Below are 26,929 nucleotides of genomic sequence, written 5' to 3'. Positions count from 1 at the left end.
CACTGCATTAATCACAGACATGACTCTGTAGTAGAAGTCACTGCATTAAAAACAGACATGACTCTGTAGTGGAAGTCACTGCATTAAAACAGACATGACTCTGTAGTGGAAGTCACTGCATTAAAACAGACATGACTCTGTAGTGGAAGTCACTGCATTAGAACTGACGTGACTGTAGTTGAAGTCACTGCTTTAAAAATAGACATGACTCTGTAGTGGAAGTCACTGCATTAAAAACAGACATGACTCTGTAGTGGAAGTCATTGCATTAAAAACAGACATGACTCTGTAGTGGAAGTCACTGCATTAGAACAGACATGACTCTGTAGTGGAAGTCACTGCATTAAAAACAGACATGACTCTGTAGTGGAAGTCACTGCATTAGAACAGACGTGACTCTGTAGTGGAAGTCACTGCATTAGAACAGACATGACTCTGTAGTGGAAGTCACTGCATTAGAACAGACATGACTCTGTAGTGGAAGTCACTGCATTAGAACAGACATGACTCTGTAGTGGAAGTCGCTGCATTAAAAACAGACATGACTCTGTTGTGGAAGTCACTGCATTAAAAACAGACATGACTCTGTTGTGGAAGTCACTGCATTAAAAACAGACATGACTCTGTAGTGGAAGTCACTGCATTAAAAACAGACATGACTCTGTAGTGGAAGTCACTGCATTAGAACAGACGTGACTCTGTAGTGGAAGTCACTGCATTAGAACAGACATGACTCTGTAGTGGAAGTCACTGCATTAGAACAGACATGACTCTGTAGTGGAAGTCACTGCATTAGAACAGACATGACTCTGTAGTGGAAGTCACTGCATTAAAAACAGACATGACTCTGTAGTAGAAGTCACTGCATTAAAAACAGACGTGACTCTGTAGTGGAAGTCACTGCATTAAAACAGACATGACTCTGTAGTGGAAGTCACTGCATTAAAAACAGACATGACTCTGTAGTGGAAGTCACTGCATTAAAAACAGACATGACTCTGTAGTGGAAGTCACTGCATTAGAACAGACGTGACTCTGTAGTGGAAGTCACTGCATTAGAACAGACATGACTCTGTAGTGGAAGTCACTGCATTAGAACAGACATGACTCTGTAGTGGAAGTCACTGCATTAGAACAGACGTGACTCTATAGTGGAAGTCACTGCATTAAAAACAGACATGACTCTGTAGTTGAAGTCACTGCATTAAAAACAGACATGACTCTGTAGTGGAAGTCGCTGCATTAAAAACAGACATGACTCTGTTGTGGAAGTCACTGCATTAAAAACAGACATGACTCTGTTGTGGAAGTCACTGCATTAAAAACAGACATGACTCTGTAGTGGAAGTCACTGCATTAAAAACAGACATGACTCTGTTGTGGAAGTCACTGCATTAAAAACAGACATGACTCTGTAGTGGAAGTCACTGCATTAAAACAGACATGACTCTGTAGTGGAAGTCACTGCATTAAAACAGACATGACTCTGTAGTGGAAGTCACTGCATTAAAACAGACATGACTCTGTAGTGGAAGTCACTGCATTAGAACTGACGTGACTGTAGTTGAAGTCACTGCTTTAAAAATAGACATGACTCTGTAGTGGAAGTCACTGCATTAAAAACAGACATGACTCTGTAGTGGAAGTCATTGCATTAAAAACAGACATGACTCTGTAGTGGAAGTCACTGCATTAGAACAGACATGACTCTGTAGTGGAAGTCACTGCATTAAAAACAGACATGACTCTGTAGTGGAAGTCACTGCATTAGAACAGACGTGACTCTGTAGTGGAAGTCACTGCATTAGAACAGACATGACTCTGTAGTGGAAGTCACTGCATTAGAACAGACATGACTCTGTAGTGGAAGTCACTGCATTAGAACAGACGTGACTCTATAGTGGAAGTCACTGCATTAAAAACAGACATGACTCTGTAGTTGAAGTCACTGCATTAAAAACAGACATGACTCTGTAGTGGAAGTCACTGCATTAAAAACAGACATGACTCTGTTGTGGAAGTCACTGCATTAAAAACAGACATGACTCTGTTGTGGAAGTCACTGCATTAAAAACAGACATGACTCTGTAGTGGAAGTCACTGCATTAAAAACAGACATGACTCTGTTGTGGAAGTCACTGCATTAAAAACAGACATGACTCTGTTGTGGAAGTCACTGCATTAAAACAGACATGACTCTGTAGTGGAAGTCACTGCATTAAAACAGACATGACTCTGTAGTGGAAGTCACTGCATTAAAACAGACATGACTCTGTAGTGGAAGTCACTGCATTAAAACAGACATGACTCTGTAGTGGAAGTCACTGCATTAAAACAGACATGACTCTGTAGTGGAAGTCACTGCATTAGAACTGACGTGACTGTAGTTGAAGTCACTGCTTTAAAAATAGACATGACTCTGTAGTTGAAGTCACTGCATTAAAAACAGACATGACTCTGTAGTGGAAGTCACTGCATTAAAAACAGACATGACTCTGTTGTGGAAGTCACTGCATTAAAAACAGACATGACTCTGTTGTGGAAGTCACTGCATTAAAAACAGACATGACTCTGTAGTGGAAGTCACTGCATTAAAAACAGACATGACTCTGTTGTGGAAGTCACTGCATTAAAAACAGACATGACTCTGTAGTGGAAGTCACTGCATTAAAACAGACATGACTCTGTAGTGGAAGTCACTGCATTAAAACAGACATGACTCTGTAGTGGAAGTCACTGCATTAAAACAGACATGACTCTGTAGTGGAAGTCACTGCATTAGAACTGACGTGACTGTAGTTGAAGTCACTGCTTTAAAAATAGACATGACTCTGTAGTGGAAGTCACTGCATTAAAAACAGACATGACTCTGTAGTGGAAGTCATTGCATTAAAAACAGACATGACTCTGTAGTGGAAGTCACTGCATTAAAAACAGACATGACTCTGTAGTGGAAGTCACTGCATTAAAAACAGACATGACTCTGTAGTGAAAGTCACTGCATTAAAAACAGACATGACTCTGTAGTGGAAGTCACTGCATTAAAAACAGACATGATTCTGTAGTGGAAGTCACTGCATTAAAAACAGACATGACTGTAGTGGAAGTCATTGCATTAAAAACAGACAAGCAAACTACAAGATTGCTTTATGTCAACACAACCTGATAGGTTTAGGTAGGAATTCCATCTGCAATACCTCTCCAGAGCAGAAGGCCTGAGGTTTCTGCCTGTTAAAGGAAGTTTTTCCTCTCCACTGTAACTAGCTAAATACTGCGAGGTGTAATACTCATGTTGGATTAAGGTGGGGTCAAACTGAGTCTTACCCTGTCTTGAAGTTGGGTCTCTGTTCATAATTTGACATAGAGTGGTCTAGACCTGCTCTGTTTGTAAAAGCGTCTTGAGATAACGTTTGTTGTGATTTGGCGCTATACAAATAAAGATTGATTCATTGATTGATTGGCGGCAGTAACGTGCAACAGGCCCTATTCTTCAGCCAAGGTAGAGTGCTTCTGGCAAAGAGGAGCCATTACGGGGAGTTTGGAGAGATCACCTGTGACTGACTGCAATTGGGGCGCTGGTGGCCTAGTGCAGGGGTTCCCAAACTTTTCAGCCCGCGACCCCCAAAATATAGGTGCCAAAGACTCACAACCCCCACTGTCCCTCAAAGTGATTCAATGTGGCTTCATTAAATCACTTGGGAGGGCAGAAAACTCATTACATTTTTTATTTTCAAGGTTTCAAGTTTAGTTTCTATTTTTGTGGATATTTTTGACTATAAATGGATAAAATGTACTATTTATAGATAACTTTTGTCATTCAACTTTTTGTATTGTATTTTTTCAGTATTTCTTTTTTCACCACAAGTTAACAAATTATAATTAATACAAAACCAACAAAGAAGAGTTAAAAATTAATGAATACAAAAAAATACAAAAATAATAATAATAAACAAATAATAATTAACAGTACAAGCAAAAAGGAAGATAAACATAAGAAAACAAGGTAAAAAATAAATTAATAATAATAATAATAATAATAATAATAATAATAATAAATAGGGATGCACCGAAATGACAACTCTTGGCCGAAACCGAAAACCGAAAATGAGGGAACCAAGGCTGAGAACCGAAAACCGAAACATCGAAATAAATGATTATGCCAATTATTAGTAGGGAGACCGGGGACAGTTGTAACACTTGCACTTGCTCCAATCAGGAAATAGTTAAGAATCACCTGATTCACTCTGCACATGCTCAGTTTAGTTGCAGGTAGTTTGTATAGCAGTTTGTACACACTAGGTTAAAAGAGCTCAAAGTTATAGAAAGAAATGTCAAAAATGTTACAACTGTCCCCGGTCTCCCCTACCATTGCACTTATGGCTGACTGTGTACCAACCTCACTAAAATCAAGGATCTCATAGAACATATCAGACAATGTGGGTGCATACCCCTCATCTGGTTCAGAGAGTTCTTTTTTCTGTGCTCTGTTCTCCTTCTCCTGCGCTGTGCGCTTCTCTGTCTCCAAGCGAGTTCTCAACGTCCATCGCTGCCTGGATCATTTCTTGTGTGCGCTGCTTTATTCCCACATCCAAGCAATGATCCTTATAACGCGGATCAAGTACAGTCGCAATGAAGTGTACAGGATCTGAATAGATCTTAGTGAAACGTTTGCTGACAGACTCTAAAGCCTCTGGTCCACAGTATGCGTGGTGTTACGTTACGGCTGCGCTGCGCACTGAGCAGCCGCTACGTTCCCATTCTAGTCAATGCTCTAGGGTCCACAGGGCGCATGGCGTTACATTACAGCTCCGTCTCAGGAGCATGCCCCCGCGCCGCTCCAGCACAGATAAGCTTCAAGACTATTTTCGACGCAGCACGCACCCAGCATACGTCAATCTGCACGGAAAAGAACGACCTGGACAGGAAGTCAGGCACGAGGATGCGACATCCGCTCATTTTCAAAATAAAACATCATATACGGACTCCCGACAGTTTAAAGATCATTTAGATCAGAAATACTCATTGATTATGGATGTAAGATATAAACAGCCACATATATGTGATCCAGGTCGACTACAACAGGACTTTAAGATGATCACTGTGTCAGAAGGTAACAGGACTTTAAGATGATCACTGTGTCAGAAGGTAACAGGACTTTAAGATAATCACTGTGTCAGAAGGTAACAGGACTTTAAGATGATCACTGTGTCAGAAGGTAACAGGACTTTAAGATGATCACTGAGTCAGAAGGTAACAGGACTTTAAGATGATCACTGTGTCAGAAGGTAACAGGACTTTAAGATGATCACTGTGTCAGAAGGTAACAGGACTTTAAGATAATCACTGTGTCAGAAGGTAACAGGACTTTAAGATGATCACTGTGTCAGAAGGTAACAGGACTTTAAGATAAGATCACTGTGTCAGAAGGTAACAGGACTTTAAGATGATCACTGTGTCAGAAGGTAACAGGACTTTAAGATGATCACTGTGTCAGAAGGTAACAGGACTTTAAGATGATCACTGTGTCAGAAGGTAAGAGGACATTAAGATGATCACTGTGTCAGAAGGTAACAGGACTTTAAGATAAGATCACTGTGTCAGAAGGTAACAGGACTTTAAGATGATCACTGTGTCAGAAGGTAAGAGGACATTAAGATGATCACTGTGTCAGAAGGTAACAGGACTTTAAGATAAGATCACTGTGTCAGAAGGTAACAGGACATTAAGATGATCACTGTGTCAGAAGGTAACAGGACAACAAGAAGAGCCAAATTATTATAATTAAACTCATCCAAACCTGCAAAAACAAAACTTAACTGTTTTACAGCATACTCAGTGATGATTAAAGCACAAAGGTAAGGGAATACTCTCCAAATGAGCAGAAATTCAACCACAGAAAGCTCTGTGACCTGTTGTTTGTATGTGGTTCTCTCTATGCAGGATCCAGCTGATCCTGCCTACTCTGAGCTGTGCTATGCTCTCAACTCGCCTCCTGTGGAACAGGGCGAGAGCCCTCGGACGGAGCAAACACGCTGCGCCGCTGTAACGTGGCGCACACGCATCCTGTGGACTTCCCGGCATAGAGTGTACTTTTCATTGTTTTCACTCTGTGGTCCGTCTCAACCTCTTTGCTTAGAAGACGTTTTAGTGCTGAATTAAAGGAATAACGGATGCAGACATGTTGGCCCTTATCCAGGCAAGCGCGTACTGGACTTGGTTTTTTGCTAGCGTCATCACAACATTCTGTTTCGGCCGTGTTGTTTCGGTGATAAAAGTCTTTCGGTGGACGAATTTTCAGTGCATCCCTAATAATAAATATTTTTAGATAACTTAAAATAAAAACATCCTGGAAGCGACTCATGACCCCCCATTTGTGTCTCCCGACCAACACTATGGGAACCCCTGGCCTAGCGCTCTAAGCGCCCCGCGTATCGAGGCTATAGTCTTCGGTGCAGAGGTCGCCAGTTCGACTCCTGGCCATTTGACCATTTGCTGCACGTCTTCCCCCTCTCTCTACTCCCCACGCTTCCTGTCTCTCTTCAGCTGTCCTGTCAATAAAGGCGAAAAAAGCCCAAAAATATGACTTAATAAATAAAAAATAAGCTATCCATAATCATATTATACTAGTTATTGTAATCCAAGACAATGAAGTCAGATCCTACCTCAGTACATATATTGAAACAACCTTTACAAATGAAGTTGGACCCAAACATTGCAAATGAGTGAAGGTAACTCAGTACTTTGTTCACTCAACATATTTACAATTAGTTGGTTAAACAAAAACGTGTCTCGCTAAATGAAAGCATTTTAATGAGGTGGGAATTATTTCTATAACTTTATACCTTCGCCCAACACATTATTTCATTGAGTGTAGGACTATAATCTCCCCACATGGCGCCTGCACCTAAACTGCTAGGCCAATGGGGCCTTGAGGCCATTCATACTGTACTCAGCCTCATCACACTAATACAGCTGTTCCCTTCCCCATAGGGTTTTGATTTCAGAGCAAGAGGCAGGTTAAAAAAAACAACACAGAAGCCTCTCCCATCATATTTTATACATTAATTGTACTTAATGCAGACAGGATGAATCTGATTAGACAATAATAATAATGTGGGAGGTGTTAAGAGGTATAAAGGCTCTGCACAGTGGAGCATGTGACCAGGAGCATCTATTTGCACCTTTGGTTTGCATTACAAAGAGCAGAACAGGTTTGATATAATAAACACAGATTGAATGTTGGTCTGTTTAACTATGATTGTTGACACTGATGATATTATGATGTAAATATTCTGTATTGATTTGTAGGAATCCTCAATCATGGGACCAGAAGTCTCTGACAACAGGACCATCCCAGTGACTGACGTACATCCCTGCTATGACATACATGACTTTGATTACATCCTGTCTAACACTCCATCGGTTATATGTGTGTTGTTGTATGTTTTCCTCTTCTTGTTGTCTGTTGTCACTGTTTGTGGAAACCTCCTGGTTATAATCTCCATCCTTTACTTCACACAGCTGCACAGTCCCACAAACTTCCTCATTCTCTCTCTGGCTGTGGCTGACATACTCGTGGGGATCATAGTCTTTCCTCTCAGCATGGCGTTCTCTCTCAGCTCGTGTCTCTATCATGAGGATTTGTTCTGTAAAATACGGAGCAGCTTTGACGTGTCGCTGAGCACATGCTCTATTCTCAACCTGTGCTGTATTTCCATTGACAGATATTATGCAGTGTGTCAGCCCCTGACATATAAGACTAAAATCACCCATCGTATTGCTGTGCTCATGATCCTGGTCAGCTGGGGAGGATCTGCTCTGATTGGGATCGGTATCCTAATTTCAGGACTTAGTGAAACATGTGATGAAGTATGTTTTATTGATGCGCTCATGGCAAACACAATCGGACCTATTTTATCGTTTTACTTCCCTGTGCTCATAATGCTCTGTATCTACCTGAAGATTTTCCTGGTTGCACAGAAACAGGCTCGCAGGATCATGAACACGACACACAAGTCTGGAGCGACCGCCAGTAAGATGGAGAGAAAAGCCACCAAAACTCTGGCTATAGTTCTGGGAGTTTTTCTCTTGTGCTGGACTCCCTTCTTTCTTTGCATCACTTTTCCTTCTTTAAGCAGTTCAGCTCCAGTCGCCCTCGTTGAAACACTTAACTGGCTTACATTATCAAACTCAATGCTGAATCCTTTCATATATGCTTTCTTTTACAGCTGGTTCAGGTCGGCTTTCAGGATGATCATATCTGGAAAAATATTCCGAGGTGATTTAACCAACACTAAACTGCAAAACTAGGCTGAATGTAAGCGTATGAAATCCTGTAAAGCACTGTATGGAGTCTGTGTTTGTTATTTTAATCAGCAGAGAAACACAGAGCTGAGATTTAACCAGAACATGAAGGAAGAAGATGCTGTGTGTCGTTTCACAGAGCAGGTTTCAGGATTCACAAAGACGACGTGCGGAAACTTCTCACTTGATATTTCTGTGAAACAGTAACTGACCCTGGTTCTTGCTGTTCAAATGCACAGGTTCCACTAAACTCTGGGGAGAGTTCCTGCTGCTGATGACTTGTTGTCTGCAGTGAGGAGCTTTTAGTTTGTGTTGGTTTTAGCGCCCCCATGTGAGCTGTAGAAGTTCAGTTTTATAATGTAAAATGATGTTTTCTGTCTGTGTTGTTTTACACTGAACTAATACAGCCATGAACTATGTTTTTCTTGCACTTCATTTTTGATGTTATAAACACTTAAACACATAACCACTGCATGGTTACATTTCCAGGAACACTGTTCTTGGGGCTCACACAGAAAAAAAATAAATTAAATCAAGATTTTTTTGGTTAACGCTCTCTATAGATGTATTCAAATGTAATGTAGTCAAAATTGTGTTTACTGATAAATTAATAACTGATTCATTTGGTACATGTCCCATTTGATTTATAGAGGGTGTAAAGCTTCTGCTCAGATTCATTCAATTCCTGCAATCAATCAGACTTTATTTATAAAGCACTTTTCATACAATGATATTGTAACACAAAGTGCTGTACATAAAAATAATAATAATAGGAGTAATAAAAAAGAACACATTGAAAAATACACATTATAATTTAAAATAAGACGGTATAATAATTTAAAACAGACTTAAATTTAAACTAGATAATAAACAAATAAAGTACGACGGAATAAGACTCAGTTAAAAGCGAGACTAAAAAGGTCGGTCTTGAGTTTGCTTTCCTCAGATCTTCAGGTCGGCTGTTCCACACACGTGGTCTATAGCAATGAAAAGCTGCCTCCCCGTGAGTCTTTAACTTTTGGTACCATTAAAAGTCCACTACCTGAAGACCTGAGGGCCCTCACAGGCTCATGTGATAAATCTGATAAATAGGAAGGAGCAAGACCATGAAGAGATTTAATAACCAACAAAATAGTCTTAAAATCTCAAAGATACTGGGAGCCAATGCAGAGACTGCAACAAGAAGGAAATGTTGATGATACATCTGCAGCTTCTGATGGATTTTAAGGTCATTTGAGACACTCACTTCAGTCTTTCAGTAGTCCTCTTTAACTCTATAATATATCTTATCTTCTATAAACATCGTCCATCTCATATTCCTGTCTTTGCTTTGTTTGTCTTGCTGAGCCTTCTTCCACTGTAGACTGCAATGCATACACACACACACACACACACACACACACACACACACACACACACACACACACACACAAACACACACACCTTTTCATTTTACATTCAATGACTTTGCTACTTTAGACTGAGGGTTCAGAGACCACATTTGCCACCAACTTGTCACTGATATGCAGAGATCTGTTTATAGTGATGAATAAAATGCTGCCCAGCTGTAAGATGGAAGCTGATGGTTCTGAATCTACAATCCTGTCTTTGCTTTTTGCCTCTATGGCTCTCAAAATGGACAGTTTTCCTAAACTTACTAAATGTGATCAGAATCTGTCGTGAAAGTCACTGCATTAAAAACAGAAACATAGCTCCTAGGATCATTAGGGCACTCAAACCCCTCCACCACCTTAAGGTGGCGACCAATGGAGGGGAAACCATAGCATTAAAAACAGACATGACTCTGTAGTGGAGATAACTGCATTAAAATCATGTGTAGTCACTAGCTTACCTGTCCATGAGCAGCCAAATCTTTGATGTGCTTGGTAAAACGTCCTGTAGCAGAGTGAAAATGTTTCTTTTTCTGTGCATGAATCACAGCTACAATATCAACTGGCCATAGCTTCCCTCGCTGGCATCCCCTCGACCCTCACTTTGACTTCCTGTGATAGCTGCTCCTTCCTGCTTCATCCCCATGAGCTGCAGGCGCTTCTCTCTCAGCTCTTTTATTCTTTTTCCACCAAAGTGGGAAACCTATTTTTAGACAGTTTGCAAGCTGAACCAGGTCCAGGGCCATTCTTACTTTATAGTTAAATTTTGGGCATTTTCACCTTTATTTGATATGTGAGCAAATGGTCAAGGCTTGGGGTCAAACCAGCCTCCCCACATGAAACCTGCTCCTAAACTGCTAGGCCAATGGCGCCTTGGGTCCGTTCATACTGTACTCAGCCTCATCACACTAATACAGCTGTTCCCTTCCCCATAGGGTTTTGATTTCAGAGCATGAGGCAGGTTAAAAAACAAACACAGAAGCCTCTCCCATCACATTTTATACATTGATCGTACTTATTGTTTTGCACCTGATGCAGACAGGATGGATCTGATTAGACAACAATAATAATAATGTGGGAGGAGTTAAGAGGTATAAAGGCTCTGCACAGTGGAGCATGTGAGCAGGAGCATCTATTTGCACCTTTGGTTGGACACTACAAACACAGATTAAATGCTGGTCTGTTTAACTATGATTGTTGACACTGATGATATTATGATGTAAATATTCTGTATTGATTTGTAGGAATCCTCAATCATGGGACCAGAAGTCTCTGACAACAGGACCATCACAGTGACTGACGTACATCCCTGCTATGACATACATGACTTTGATTACATCCTGTCTAACACTCCATCGGTTATATGTGTGTTGTTGTATGTTTTCCTCTTCTTGTTGTCTGTTGTCACTGTTTGTGGAAACCTCCTGGTTATAATCTCCATCCTTTACTTCACACAGCTGCACAGTCCCACAAACTTCCTCATTCTCTCTCTGGCTGTGGCTGACATACTCGTGGGGATCATAGTCTTTCCTCTCAGCATGGCGTTCTCTCTCAGCTCGTGTCTCTATCATGAGGATTTGTTCTGTAAAATACGGAGCAGCTTTGACGTGACGCTGAGCACATGCTCTATTCTCAACCTGTGCTGTATTTCCATTGACAGATATTATGCAGTGTGTCAGCCCCTGACATATAAGACTAAAATCACCCATCGTATTGCTGTGCTCATGATCCTGGTCAGCTGGGGAGGATCTGCTCTGATTGGGATCGGTATCGTAATTTCAGGACTTAGTGAAACATGTGATGAAGTATGTTTTATTGATGCGCTCATGGCAAACACAATCGGACCTATTTTATCGTTTTACTTCCCTGTGATCATAATGCTCTGTATCTACCTGAAGATTTTCCTGGTTGCACAGAAACAGGCTCGCAGGATCATGAACACGACACACAAGTCTGGAGCGACCGTCCGTAAGCTGGAGAAAAAAGCCACCAAAACTCTGGCTATAGTTCTGGGAGTTTTTCTCTTGTGCTGGACTCCTTCTTTCTTTGCATCACTTTTCCTTCTTTAAGCAGTTCAGCTCCAGTCCCTCTCGTTGAAACACTTATCTGGCTTGCGTTATCAAACTCAATGCTGAATCCTTTCATATATGCTTTCTTTTACAGCTGGTTCAGGTCGGCTTTCAGGATGATCATATCTGGAAAAATATTCCGAGGTGATTTAACCAACACTAAACTGCAAAACTAGGCTGAATGTAAGCGTATGAAATCCTGTAAAGCACTGTATGGAGTCTGTGTTTGTTATTTTAATCAGCAGAGAAACACAGAGCTGAGATTTAACCAGAACATGAAGGAAGAAGATGCTGTGTGTCGTTTCACAGAGCAGGTTTCAGGCTTCACAAAGACGACATGCGGGAACTTCTCACTTGATATTTCTGTGAAACAGTAACTGACCCTGGTTCTTGCTGTTCAAATGCACAGGTTCTACTAAACTCTGGGGAGAGTTCCTGCTGCTGATGAGCTCCTTTAGTTGGACTTGTTGTCTGCAGTGAGGAGCTTTTAGTTTGTGTTGGTTTTAGCGCCCCCATGTGAGCTGTAGAAGTTCAGTTTTATAATGTAAAATGATGTTTTCTGTCTGTGTTGTTTTACACTGAACTAATACAACCATGAACTATGTTTTTCTTGCCCTTCATTTTTGATGTTATAAACACTTAAACACATAACCACTGCATGGTTACATTTCCAGGAACACTGTTCTTGGGGCTCACACAGAAAGAATGAAAATAAATTAAATCAAGATTTTTTTGGTTAACGCTCTCTATAGATGTATTCAAATGTAATGTAGTCAAAATTGTGCTTATTGATAAATGAATAACTGATTCATTTGGTACATGTCCCATTTGATTTATAGAGGGTGTAAAGCTTCTGCTCAGATTCATTCAATTCCTGCAATCAATCAGACTTTATTTATAAAGCACTTTTCATACAATGATATTGTAACACAAAGTGCTGTACATAAAAATAATAATAATAGGAGTAATAAAACAGAACACATTGAAAAATACACATAAGAATTTAATATAAGACAGAATATTAATTTAAAACAGACTTAAATTTGAACTAGATAATAAACAAATAAAGTACGATGGAATAAGACTAAAAAGGTCGGTAGGACTTTAACTTTCCTCAGATCTTCAGGTCAGAAAAGTTACCTCACCGTGAGTCTCTAACTTTTGGTACCATTAAAAGTCCACTACCTGAAGACCTGAGGGCCCTCACAGGCTCATGTGATAAATCTGATATATAGGAAGGAGCAAGGCCATGAAGAGATTTAATAACCAACAAAATAATCTTTAAATCTCAAAGATACTGGGAGCCAATGCAGAGACTGCAACAAGAAGGAAATGTTGATGATACATCTACAGCTTCTGATGGATTTTAAGGTCATATAATATATAATATAATATATCTTATCTTCTATAAACATCGTCCATCTTATATTCCTGTCTTTGCTTTGTTTGTCTTGCTGAGCCTTCTTCCACTGTAGACTGCCATGCACACACACACACACACACACACACACACACACACACACACACACACACACACACACACACACTACACACACACACACTACACACACACACACACACACACACACACACACACAAACACACACACACACACACAAATACACACACCTTTTTATTTTGCATTCAATGACTTTGCTACTTTAGACTGAGGGTTCAGAGACCACATTTGCCACCAACTTGTCACTGATATGCAGAGATCTGTTTATAGAGATGAATAAAATGCAGCCCAGCTGTAAGATGGAAGCTGATGGTTCTGAATCTACAATCCTGTCTTTGCTTTTTGCCTCTATGGCTCTCAAAATGGACAGTTTTCCTGAACTTACTAAATGTGATCAGAATCTGTCGTGAAAGTCACTGCATTAAAAACAGAAACATAGCTCCTAGGATCATTAGGGCACTCAAACCCCTCCACCACCTTAAGGTGGCGACCAATGGAGGGGAAACCATAGCATTAAAAACAGACATGACTCTGTAGTGGAGATAACTGCATTAAAATCATGTGTAGTCACTAGCTTACCTGTCCATGAGCAGCCAAATCTTTGATGTGCTTGGTAAAACGTCCTGTAGCAGAGTGAAAATGTTTCTTTTTCTGTGCATGAATCACAGCTACAATATCAACTGGCCATAGCTTCCCTCGCTGGCATCCCCTCGACCCTCACTTTGACTTCCTGTGATAGCTGCTCCTTCCTGCTTCATCCCCATGAGCTGCAGGCGCTTCTCTCTCAGCTCTTTTATTCTTTTTCCACCAAAGTGGGAAACCTATTTTTAGACAGTTTGCAAGCTGAACCAGGTCCAGGGCCATTCTTACTTTATAGTTAAATTTTGGGCATTTTCACCTTTATTTGATATGTGAGCAAATGGTCAAGGCTTGGGGTCAAACCAGCCTCCCCACATGAAACCTGCACCTTAACTGCTAGGCCAATGGCGCCTTTGGGCCATTCTTACTGTATTCAGCCTCATCACACTAATACAGCTGTTCCCTTCCCCATAGGGTTTTGATTTCAGAGCATGAGGCAGGTTAAAAAACAAACACAGAAGCCTCTCCCATCATATTTTATACATTGATCGTACTTATTGTTTTGCACCTGATGCAGACAGGATGGATCTGATTAGACAACAATAATAATAATGTGGGAGGAGTTAAGAGGTATAAAGGCTCTGCACAGTGGAGCATGTGAGCAGGAGCATCTATTTGCACCTTTGGTTGGACATTACAAACACAGATTAAATGTTGGTCTGTTTAACTATGATTGTTGACACTGATGATATTATGATGTTAATATTCTGTATTGATTTTAGGAATCCTCAATCATGGGACCAGAAGTCTCTGACAACAGGACCATCACAGTGACTGACGTACATCCCTGCTATGACATACATGACTTTGATTACATCCTGTCTAACACTCCATCGGTTATATGTGTGTTGTTGTATGTTTTCCTCTTCTTGTTGTCTGTTGTCACTGTTTGTGGAAACCTCCTGGTTATAATCTCCATCCTTTACTTCACACAGCTGCACAGTCCCACAAACTTCCTCATTCTCTCTCTGGCTGTGGCTGACATACTCGTGGGGATCATAGTCTTTCCTCTCAGCATGGCGTTCTCTCTCAGCTCGTGTCTCTATCATGAGGATCTGTTCTGTAAAATACGGAGCAGCTTTGACGTGTCGCTGAGCACATGCTCTATTCTCAACCTGTGCTGTATTTCCATTGACAGATATTATGCAGTGTGTCAGCCCCTGACATATAAGACTAAAATCACCCATCGTATTGCTGTGTTCATGATCCTGTTCAGCTGGGGAGGATCTGCTCTGATTGGGATCGGTATCCTCCTTTCAGGACTTAGTGAAACATGTGAAGTATGTTTTATTGAAGCGTTCATGGTAAACACTATCGGATCTATTTTCTCATTTTACTTCCCTGTGATCATAATGCTCTGTATCTACCTGAAGATTTTCCTGGTTGCACAGAAACAGGCTCGCAGGATCATGAACACGACACACAAGTCTGGAGAGACCGCCAGTAAGATGGAGAAAAAAGCCACCAAAACTCTGGCTATAGTTCTGGGAGTTTTTCTCTTGTGCTGGACTCCCCTCTTTCTTTGCATCACTTTTCCTTCTTTAAGCAGTTCAGCTCCAGTCCCTCTCTTTGAAACACTTAACTGGCTTACATTATCAAACTCAATGCTGAATCCTTTCATATATGCTTTCTTTTACAGCTGGTTCAGGTCGGCTTTCAGGATGATCATATCTGGAAAAATATTCCGAGGTGATTTAACCAACACTAAACTGCAAAACTAGGCTGAATGTAAGCGTATGAAATCCTGTAAAGCACTGTATGGAGTCTGTGTTTGTTATTTTAATCAGCAGAGAAACACAGAGCTGAGATTTAACCAGAACATGAAGGAAGAAGATGCTGTGTGTCGTTTCACAGAGCAGGTTTCAGGCTTCACAAAGACGACATGCGGAAACTTCTCACTTGATATTTCTGTGAAACTGTAACTGACCCTGGTTCCTGCTGTTCAAATGCACAGGTTCCATTAACTCTGGGGAGAGTTTCTGCTGCTGATGACTTGTTGTCTGCAGTGAGGAGCTTTTAGTTTGTGTTGGTTTTAGCGCCCCCATGTGAGCTGTAGAAGTTCAGTTTTATAATGTAAAATGATGTTTTCTGTCTGTGTTGTTTTACACTGAACTAATACAGCCATGAACTATGTTTTTCTTGCCCTTCATTTTTGATGTTATAAACACTTAAACACATAACCACTGCATGGTTACATTTCCAGGAGCACTGTTCTTGGGGCTCACACAGAAAGAATGAAAATAAATTAAATCAAGATTTTTTTGGTTAACGCTCTCTATAGATGTATTCAAATGTAATGTAGTCAAAAGTGTGTTTACTGATAAATGAATAACTGATTCATTTGGTACATGTCCCATTTGATTTATAGAGGGTGTAAAGCTTCTGCTCACATTCATTCAATTCCTGCAATCAATCAGACTTTATTTGTAAAGCACTTTTCATACAATGATATTGTAACACAAAGTGCTGTACATAAAAATAATAATAATAGGAGTAATAAAACAGAACACATTGAAAAATACACATAAGAATTTAATATAAGACAGAATATTAATTTAAAACAGACTTAAATTTGAACTAGATAATAAACAAATTAAGTACGATGGAATAACACTAAAAAGGTCGGTAGGACTTTAACTTTCCTCAGATCTTCAGGTCAGAAAAGTTACCTCACCGTGAGTCTCTAACTTTTGGTACCATTAAAAGTCCACTACCTGAAGACCTGAGGGCCCTCACAGGCTCATGTGATAAATCTGATATATAGGAAGGAGCAAGACCATGAAGAGATTTAATAACCAACAAAATAATCTTAAAATCTCAAAGATACTGGGAGCCAATGCAGAGACTGCAACAAGAAGGAAATGTTGATGATACATCTGCAGCTTCTGATGGATTTTAAGGTCATTTGAGACACTCACTTCAGTCTTTCAGTAGTCCTCTTTAACTCTATAATATATCTTATCTTCTATAAACATCGTCCATCTCATATTCCTGTCTTTGCTTTGTTTGTCTTGCTGAGCCTTCTTCCACTGTAGACTGCCATGCACACACACAAGCACACACACACACACACACACACACACACACACACACACACACACACACACACACACACACACACACACACACACACACACAAATCCACACACCTTTTTATTTTGCATTCAATGACTTTGCTACTTTAGACTGAGGGTTCAGAGACCACATTTGCCACCAACTTGTCACTGATATGCAGAGATCTGTTTATAGAGATGAATAAAATGCTGCCCAGCTGTAAGATGGAAGCTGATGGTTCTGAATCTACAATCCTGTCTTTGCTTTTTGCCTCTATGGCTCTCAAAATGGACAGTTTTCCTGAACTTACTAAATGTGATCAGAATCTGTTGTGAAAGTCACTGCATTAAAAACAGATCTGACTCTGTAGTGGAAATCACTGCATTAAAAACTGACATGACTCTAGTGTAAACCATCCATCCATCCATCAATCCACCCATCTTCCCCCGCTTCTCTGGGTCTGTGTCGCAGGGGCAGCAGTCTCAGCAGGGAAGCCCAGATACTCCTCTCCCTGTCCACTTCCACCAGCTCTTCTGGGATGACACCGAGGCGTTCCCGGGCAAGCTGAGAGATATAATCTCACCAGCGTGTCCTGGGCCTTCATTCGTCTCCTCCCAGATGGACATGCCCGAAACACCTCCCCAGGGAGACGTCCGGGAGGCATCCTGACCAGATGCCCGAACTACCTCATCTGGCTCCTTTCGATGCAGAGGAGCAGCGGCTCTACTTTGAGCCTCTCCTGGATGTCTGAGCTCCTGACCCTATCTCTTAGGCTGAGCCCAGACACCCTGCGGAGAAAGCTAATTTTGGACGCTTGTATTCAGGATCTTGTTCTTTCAGTCACTACCCACAGCTCGACACTATAGGTCAGGGTTGGAACGTAGATTGACCAGTAAATTGAGAGCGTTGCCTTCTGGCTCAGCTCACTCTTCACCACAGCAGACTGGTACAGCGTCCACATCACTGCAGACGTCGCCCTGATCCCTCTGTCGATCTCTCACTCCCTCTTCCCATCACTGGTGAACAAGACCCCGTGATACTTAAACTCCTCTGCTTGGGGCAAAGACTCTCCTCTGGCCTAAAGTGGGCAAGCCACCCTTTTCCTATTGAGTACCATGGCCTCAGACTTGGAGGTGCTGAGCCCCATCCCCGGTGCTTCACACTCGGCTGCAAACCATCCCAGTGCAAGCTGGAGGTCACTGCTCCATGACTCCAATAGGACCACATCGTCTGCAAAGAGCAGAGATGGAACCCTAAGGCCACCGAACTGGACACCCTCCGCCACTTGGCTGCGCCTAGAAATTCTGTCCATAAAAGTTATGAACAGAACCGGTGACAAAGGGAAGTCCTGGCGGAGTCCAACCCCAACAGGGAACGAATTTGACTTACTGCCAGCAATGCGAACCAAACTCTGGCTCCGACAATACAGAAACTGAATGACCTGTAGCAACAGGCCATCCACTCCATATTCCCGAAGCACCCCCCACAGAATACCTCAGGGGACCCGGTCTTAAGCCTTCGCCAAGTCCATAAAGCGCATGTGTTCTGTTTCGGCAAACTCCCATGCCCCCTCCAGCACCCTCCCGAGGGTGAATAAGCTGGTCCAGTGTTCCACGGCCAGGACAAAAACCGCATTGTTCCTCCTGCATCGGAGGTTCAACCAACAGCCGGACTCTCCTCTCCAGCACCCTGGAGTAGACTTTTCCAGGGAGGCTGAGGAGTGTGATCCCCCTATAGTTGGAACACATCATCTGGTCCCATCCATCCATACATCCATCTTCTTCCGCTTATCCGGGTCCGGGTCACGGGGGCAGCAGCCTCAGCAGGGAAGCCCAGACACTCCTCTCCACGGCCACTTCCACCAGCTCTTCTGTGAGGATACCGAGGCGCTCCCAGGCCAGCTGAGAGACATAGTCTCGCCAGCGTGTCCTGGGCCTTCCCCGTGGCCTCCTCCCAGTCGGACATGCCCGAAACACCTCCCCAGGTAGACGTCCGGGAGGCATCCTAACCAGATGCCCGAACCACCTCATCTGGCTCCTCTCGATCCGGAGGAACAGCGGCTCTACTTTGAGCCTCTCCCGGATGTCTGAGCTCCTGACCCTGTCTCTAAGGCTGAGCCCAGACACCTTGCGGAGAAAGCTCATTTCGGCCGCTTGCATTCGCGATCTTGTTCTTTCGGTCACTACCCACAGCTCGTGACCATAGGTGAGGGTCGGAACGTAGATTGACCGGTAAATTGAGAGCTTTGCCTTCTGGCTCAGCTCTCTCTTCACCACGACAGACTGGCACAGCGTCCGCATCACCGCAGACGCCGCCCTGATCCGTCTGTCAATCTCCCGCTCCCTTTTCCCCCTCACTCGTGAACAAGACACCGAGATACTTAAACTCCTCCGCCTGGGGCAAAGACTCCCCTCCGACCGGGAGAGGGCAAGCCACCCTTTTCCGACTGAGCACCATGGCCTCAGACTTGGAGGTGCTGATCCCCATCCCCGCTGCTTCACAATGAGCTGCAAACCATCCCAGTGCGAGCTGGAGGTCACTGTTTGATGAAGCCAATAGAACCACATCATCTGCAAAGAGCAGAGACGGAATCCCAAGGCCACCGAGCCGGAAACCCTCCGCCACTTGGCTGCGCCTAGAAATTCTGTCCATAAAAGTTATGAACAGAACCGGTGACAAAGGGCAGCCCTGGCGGAGTCCAACCCCCACCGGGAACGAATTCGACTTACTGCCAGCAATGCGAACCAGACTCTGGCTCCGACCATACAGAGTCTGAATGGCCCGTAGCAACGGGCCATCCACCCCATATTCCCGGAGCACCCCCCAAAGGATACCTCACTTCTTTAAAAGGGGAACCACCACCCCTGTCTACCAAACTTCTCCCAAACCTGAGTTTTTGCCTTGGTGACCACTGGGGCTGCGGATCACTTGGTCTGCCGGTACCTGCCAGTTGCTTCTGGAGTCCCACAAGCCAGACACAACCTGTGGGACTCCTTCAGCTTAACGGCACCCTTCACCCCTGGTTTCCACCAGCAGTTTCGGGGATTACCGCCACGACTAGCACCAGCAGCATTGCATCCACAGCTCCAGAAAGCTGCCTCGGCAAAGGCGACGCAGAACTGGGTCCATTCCGGCTCCATGTCCTCTACCACCCTTGGGACATGGTCAAAGCTGTGCTAGAGGTGGGAGTTGAAAACCAGCCTGACAGGGTCCTCTGCTAGACATTCCCAGCATTGTTTAGGTCTACCAGGTCTGCCTGGCATCCTCCCCTCACCACCAGGTGGTGATCGGTTGACAGCTCTGCTCCTCTCTTCACCCGAGTGTCCAGAACATACGGCTGCAGTTCGGACATGGTGTTCCTTATTGCCAAACTGTGACAAGCACAGAAGTCCAGTAACTGAACACCGCCCGACCATATCTATCTGGTATCTCTCCATCCCTGTGCCTTTGGTTGCCGCCCAATTCCTACTGCACCGGACCCCTGTGACTCCCCCTGCGGATGGTGAGCCCACGGGAGGATGAACCCATGTCATCCACTCAGGCCGGGCCCGACCTGGCCCCATGGCTGAAGGCCTGGCCACCAGGCGCTCACTGTGAGCCCAACCCCAGGCCTGGCTCCTGGGTGGGGCTCCGGTGGCCCTCCAAACAGGGTACACTTGTTCCTGTTACTTATCAGCAGGTGTCTGGGGGATGGACTTTGTCTGTCGCCTTACCTAGGAGCTTTTTGTCTTGGGAGTCCCTACCAGGGGCAATTGCCCCCAACAACATAGCTCCTAGGATCATTAGGGCACTCAAACCCCTCCACCACGTTAAGGTGGTGACCAATGGAGGGGAAACCATAGCATTAAAAACAGACATGACTCTGTAGTGGAAATCACTGCGTTCAAAACAGACATGAATCTGTAGTGGAGATAACTGCATTAAAACCATGTGTAGTCACTTGCTGACCTGTCCATGAGCAGCCACATCTTTGATGTGCTTGGTAAAACGTCCTGTAGCAGAGTGATAATGTTTCTTTTTCTGTGCATGAATCACAGCTACAATATCAACTGGCCATAGCTTCCCTCGCTGGCGTCGCCTTGACCTTCACTTAAACTTCCTGTGATAACTGCTCCTTCCTGCTTCATCCCCACGAGCTGCAGGCGCTTCTCTCTCAGCTCTTGTATTCTTTATTTAGACAGTTTGCAAGCTGGACCAGGTCCAGGGCCATTCTTACTTTATAGTTAAATTTTGGGCATTTTCACCTTTATTTGATATGTGAGCAAATGGTCAAGGCTTGGGGTCAAACCAGCCTCCCCACATGAAAACTGCTAGGCCAATGGCGCCTTTGGGCCATTCTTACTGTACTCAGCCTCATCACACTAATACAGCTGTTCCCTTAACCATAGGGTTTTGATTTCAGAGCAAGAGGCAGGATAAAAAACAAACACAGAAGCCTCTCCCATCACATTTTATACATTGATCGTACTTATTGTTTTGCACCTAATGCAGACAGGATGGATCTGATTAGACAATAAGAATAATAAGGGAGGAGTTAAGAGGTATAAAGGCTCTGCACAGTGGAGCATGTGACCAGGAGCATCTATTTGCACCTTTGGTTGGACATTACGAAGAGCAGAACAGGTTTGATATAATAAACAAAGATTGAATGTTGGTCTGTTTAACTATGATTGTTGACACTGATGATATTATGATGTAAATATTCTGTATTGATTTTAGGAATCCTCAATCATGGGACCAGAAGTCTCTGACAACAGGACCATCACAGTGACTGACGTACATCCCTGCTATGACATACATGACTTTGATTACATCCTGTCTAACACTCCATCGGTTATATGTGTGTTGTTGTATGTTTTCCTCTTCTTGTTGTCTGTTGTCACTGTTTGTGGAAACCTCCTGGTTATAATCTCCATCCTTTACTTCACACAGCTGCACAGTCCCACAAACTTCCTCATTCTCTCTCTGGCTGTGGCTGACATACTCGTGGGGATCATAGTCTTTCCTCTCAGCATGGCGTTCTCTCTCAGCTCGTGTCTCTATCATGAGGATTTGTTCTGTAAAATACGGAACAGCTTTGACGTGACGCTGAGCACATGCTCTATTCTCAACCTGTGCTGTATTTCCATTGACAGATATTATGCAGTGTGTCAGCCCCTGACATATAAGACTAAAATCACCCATCGTATTGCTGTGCTCATGATCCTGGTCAGCTGGGGAGGCTCTGCTTTGTTTGGGATCGGTTTCCTCCTTTCAGGACTTAGTGAAACATGTGAAGTATGTTTTATTGATGCGCTCATGGCAAACATTATCGGAGCTATTTTCTCATTTTACTTCCCTGTGATCATAATGCTCTGTATCTACCTGAAGATTTTCCTGGTTGCACAGAAACAGGCTCGCAGGATCATGAACACGACACACAAGTCTGGAGCGACCGTCCGTAAGCTGGAGAAAAAAGCCACCAAAACTCTGGCTATAGTTCTGGGAGTTTTTCTCTTGTGCTGGACTCCCTTCTTTCTTTGCATCACTTTTCCTTCTTTAAGCAGTTCAGCTCCAGTCCCTCTCTTTGAAACACTTATCTGGCTTGCGTTATCAAACTCAATGCTGAATCCTTTCATATATGCTTTCTTTTACAGCTGGTTCAGGTCGGCTTTCAGGATGATCATATCTGGAAAAATATTCCGAGGTGATTTAACCAACACTAAACTGCAAAACTAGGCTGAATGTAAGCGTATGAAATCCTGTAAAGCACTGTATGGAGTCTGTGTTTGTTATTTTAATCAGCAGAGAAACACAGAGCTGAGATTTAACCAGAACATGAAAGAAGAAGATGCTGTGTGTCGTTTCACAGAGCAGGTTTCAGGCTTCACAAAGACGACATGCGGAAACTTCTCACTTGATTTTTCTGTGAAACAGTAACTGACCCTGGTTCTTGCTGTTCAAATGCACAGGTTCTACTAAACTCTGGGGAGAGTTCCTGCTGCTGATGACTTGTTGTCTGCAGTGAGGAGCTTTTAGTTTGTGTTGGTTTTAGCGCCCCCATGTGAGCTGTAGAAGTTCAGTTTTATAATGTAAAATGATGTTTTCTGTCTGTGTTGTTTTACACTGAACTAATACAGCCATGAACTATGTTTTTCTTGCCCTTCATTTTTGATGTTATAAACACTTAAACACATAACCACTGCATGGTTACATTTCCAGGAACACTGTTCTTGGGGCTCACACAGAAAAAAAATAAATTAAATCAAGATTTTTTTGGTTAACGCTCTCTATAGATGTATTCAAATGTAATGTAGTCAAAATTGTGTTTACTGATAAATTAATAACTGTTTAATTTGGTACATGTCCCATTTGATTTATAGAGGGTGTAAAGCTTCTGCTCAGATTCATTCAATTCCTGCAATCAATCAGACTTTATTTATAAAGCACTTTTCATACAATGATATTGTAACACAAAGTGCTGTACATAAAAATAATAATAATAGGAGTAATAAAAAAGAACACATTGAAAAATACACATTATAATTTAAAATAAGACGGTATAATAATTTAAAACAGACTTAAATTTAAACTAGATAATAAACAAATTAAGTAGGACGGAATAAGACTCAGTTAAAAGCGAGACTAAAAAGGTCGGTCTTGAGATTGCTTTCCTCAGATCTTCAGGTCGGCTGTTCCACACACGTGGTCTATAGCAATGAAAAGCTGCCTCCCCGTGAGTCTTTAACTTTTGGTACCATTAAAAGTCCACTACCTGAAGACCTGAGGGCCCTCACAGGCTCATGTGATAAATCTGATATATAGGAAGGAGCAAGGCCATGAAGAGATTTAATAACCAACAAAATAATCTTAAAATCTCAAAGATACTGGGAGCCAATGCAGAGACTGCAACAAGAAGGAAATGTTGATGATACATCTACAGCTTCTGATGGATTTTAAGGTCATTTGAGACACTCACTTCAGTCTTTCAGTTGTCCTCTTTAACTCTATAATATATCTTATCTTCTATAAACATCGTCCATCTCATATTCCTGTCTTTGCTTTGTTTGTCTTGCTGAGCCTTCTTCCACTGTAGACTGCCATGCATACACACACACACACACACACACACACACACACACACAAACACACACACACACACACAAATCCACACACCTTTTTATTTTGCATTCAATGACTTTGCTACTTTAGACTGAGGGTTCAGAGACCACATTTGCCACCAACTTGTCACTGATATGCAGAGATCTGTTTATAGAGATGAATAAAATGCAGCCCAGCTGTAAGATGGAAGCTGATGGTTCTGAATCTACAATCCTGTCTTTGCTTTTTGCCTCTATGGCTCTCAAAATGGACAGTTTTCCTGAACTTACTAAATGTGATCAGAATCTGTCGTGAAAGTCACTGCATTAAAAACAGAAACATAGCTCCTAGGATCATTAGGGCACTCAAACCCCTCCACCACCTTAAGGTGGCGACCAATGGAGGGGAAACCATAGCATTAAAAACAGACATGACTCTGTAGTGGAGATAACTGCATTAAAATCATGTGTAGTCACTAGCTTACCTGTCCATGAGCAGCCAAATCTTTGATGTGCTTGGTAAAACGTCCTGTAGCAGAGTGAAAATGTTTCTTTTTCTGTGCATGAATCACAGCTACAATATCAACTGGCCATAGCTTCCCTCGCTGGCATCCCCTCGACCCTCACTTTGACTTCCTGTGATAGCTGCTCCTTCCTGCTTCATCCCCATGAGCTGCAGGCGCTTCTCTCTCAGCTCTTTTATTCTTTTTCCACCAAAGTGGGAAACCTATTTTTAGACAGTTTGCAAGCTGAACCAGGTCCAGGGCCATTCTTACTTTATAGTTAAATTTTGGGCATTTTCACCTTTATTTGATATGTGAGCAAATGGTCAAGGCTTGGGGTCAAACCAGCCTCCCCACATGAAACCTGCACCTAAACTGCTAGGCCAATGGCGCCTTTGGGCCATTCTTACTGTATTCAGCCTCATCACACTAATACAGCTGTTCCCTTCCCCATAGGGTTTTGATTTCAGAGCATGAGGCAGGTTAAAAAACAAACACAGAAGCCTCTCCCATCATATTTTATACATTGATCGTACTTATTGTTTTGCACCTGATGCAGACAGGATGGATCTGATTAGACAACAATAATAATAATGTGGGAGGAGTTAAGAGGTATAAAGGCTCTGCACAGTGGAGCATGTGAGCAGGAGCATCTATTTGCACCTTTGGTTGGACACTACAAACACAGATTAAATGTTGGTCTGTTTAACTATGATTGTTGACACTGATGATATTATGATGTTAATATTCTGTATTGATTTTAGGAATCCTCAATCATGGGACCAGAAGTCTCTGACAACAGGACCATCACAGTGACTGACGTACATCCCTGCTATGACATACATGACTTTGATTACATCCTGTCTAACACTCCATCGGTTATATGTGTGTTGTTGTATGTTTTCCTCTTCTTGTTGTCTGTTGTCACTGTTTGTGGAAACCTCCTGGTTATAATCTCCATCCTTTACTTCACACAGCTGCACAGTCCCACAAACTTCCTCATTCTCTCTCTGGCTGTGGCTGACATACTCGTGGGGATCATAGTCTTTCCTCTCAGCATGGCATTCTCTCTCAGCTCGTGTCTCTATCATGAGGATCTGTTCTGTAAAATACGGAGCAGCTTTGACGTGTCGCTGAGCACATGCTCTATTCTCAACCTGTGCTGTATTTCCATTGACAGATATTATGCAGTGTGTCAGCCCCTGACATATAAGACTAAAATCACCCATCGTATTGCTGTGCTCATGATCCTGTTCAGCTGGGGAGGATCTGCTCTGATTGGGATCGGTATCCTAATTTCAGGACTTAGTGAAACATGTGAAGTATGTTTTATTGAAGCGTTCATGGTAAACACTATCGGATCTATTTTCTCATTTTACTTCCCTGTTATCATAATGCTCTGTATCTACCTGAAGATTTTCCTGGTTGCACAGAAACAGGCTCGCAGGATCATGAACACGACACACAAGTCTGGAGAGACCGCCAGTAAGATGGAGAGAAAAGCCACCAAAACTCTGGCTATAGTTCTGGGAGTTTTTCTCTTGTGCTGGACTCCCCTCTTTCTTTGCATCACTTTTCCTTCTTTGAGCAGTTCAGCTCCAGTCCCTCTCTTTGAAACACTTAACTGGCTTACATTATCAAACTCAATGCTGAATCCTTTCATATATGCTTTCTTTTACAGCTGGTTCAGGTCGGCTTTCAGGATGATCATATCTGGAAAAATATTCCGAGGTGATTTAACCAACACTAAACTGCAAAACTAGGCTGAATGTAAGCGTATGAAATCCTGTAAAGCACTGTATGGAGTCTGTGTTTGTTATTTTAATCAGCAGAGAAACACAGAGCTGAGATTTAACCAGAACATGAAGGAAGAAGATGCTGTGTGTCGTTTCACAGAGCAGGTTTCAGGCTTCACAAAGACGACATGCGGAAACTTCTCACTTGATATTTCTGTGAAACCGTAACTGACCCTGGTTCCTGCTGTTCAAATGCACAGGTTCCACTAAACTCTGGGGAGAGTTCCTGCTGCTGATGAGTTTCCTGTGAGGAGCTTTTAGTTTGTTGGTTTTAGCACTCCCCTGTGGACAAATTAATACCTCTTATCTCTTGTTCTGAGATTTTATTAATTAGAGTGTTGTTTCCTCAACCTGCTGTCAGTCAGATGCTCTAACACCTACCTGAGTGATAACAGAGGAACTATCAGCCTTGCTGCTGATGGTCTTGTTTGCTTTTGAAGGTTAAAAAGAGTAAAAAGGTCATATCAGTTTCAAGAAAGCTCCTCACTGTGCTTTTAAGAGTTTTTCTCAGAGTAGAAACTTTGTGATAACAAAGTTAAAAAAAAAGGTTTCACTTATTTTTTCATGTGAGCTGTAGAAGTTCAGTTTTGTGATGTAAAATGATGTTTTCTGTCTGTGCTGTTTTACACTGAACT

The 26,929-nt window shown here is 42.5% G+C and overlaps 4 protein-coding genes and 1 pseudogene across 4 annotated transcripts; all 5 read left to right on the top strand.

Annotated features, from left to right (window-relative positions):
• Positions 1-7,320: 7,320 nt before the first annotated feature.
• LOC117824639 (trace amine-associated receptor 1-like) lies at positions 7,321-8,348 on the top strand. The gene has a single exon (XM_034700176.1). It carries the CDS (start codon positions 7,321-7,323, stop codon positions 8,308-8,310), a length of 990 nt encoding a protein of 329 aa, XP_034556067.1. The 3' UTR covers positions 8,311-8,348.
• A 2,603-nt stretch (positions 8,349-10,951) lies between these two features.
• LOC117824638 lies at positions 10,952-11,978 on the top strand (annotated as a pseudogene).
• Positions 11,979-14,596: 2,618 nt separating this feature from the next.
• Positions 14,597-15,693, top strand: LOC117824637 (trace amine-associated receptor 4-like). Its single transcript, XM_034700175.1, has one exon. It carries the CDS (start codon positions 14,597-14,599, stop codon positions 15,581-15,583), a length of 987 nt encoding a protein of 328 aa, XP_034556066.1. The 3' UTR covers positions 15,584-15,693.
• A 5,954-nt stretch (positions 15,694-21,647) lies between these two features.
• Positions 21,648-22,634, top strand: LOC117824636 (trace amine-associated receptor 1-like). Its single transcript, XM_034700174.1, has one exon. The coding sequence runs from the start codon at positions 21,648-21,650 to the stop codon at positions 22,632-22,634; it is 987 nt and encodes a 328-aa protein (XP_034556065.1).
• Positions 22,635-25,274: 2,640 nt separating this feature from the next.
• LOC117824635 (trace amine-associated receptor 4-like) lies at positions 25,275-26,394 on the top strand. Its single transcript, XM_034700173.1, has one exon. It carries the CDS (start codon positions 25,275-25,277, stop codon positions 26,259-26,261), a length of 987 nt encoding a protein of 328 aa, XP_034556064.1. The 3' UTR covers positions 26,262-26,394.
• The last annotated feature ends 535 nt before the right edge of the window (positions 26,395-26,929 follow it).

Source organism: Notolabrus celidotus, chromosome 13 (genome assembly GCF_009762535.1).
Source record: "Notolabrus celidotus isolate fNotCel1 chromosome 13, fNotCel1.pri, whole genome shotgun sequence".
In the NCBI taxonomy this organism is placed as follows: domain Eukaryota; kingdom Metazoa; phylum Chordata; class Actinopteri; order Labriformes; family Labridae; genus Notolabrus; species Notolabrus celidotus.
Note: the sequence above shows the minus strand (reverse complement) of the source record. Positions and strands in the feature narration are given on the sequence as shown.

Excerpts from the sequence above, each read along its gene's own strand:
- LOC117824639 (XM_034700176.1), top strand. The coding sequence starts at position 7,321 with ATGGGACCAGAAGTCTCTGACAACAGGACCATCCCAGTGACTGACGTA.
- LOC117824637 (XM_034700175.1), top strand. The coding sequence starts at position 14,597 with ATGGGACCAGAAGTCTCTGACAACAGGACCATCACAGTGACTGACGTA.
- LOC117824636 (XM_034700174.1), top strand. The coding sequence starts at position 21,648 with ATGGGACCAGAAGTCTCTGACAACAGGACCATCACAGTGACTGACGTA.
- LOC117824635 (XM_034700173.1), top strand. The coding sequence starts at position 25,275 with ATGGGACCAGAAGTCTCTGACAACAGGACCATCACAGTGACTGACGTA.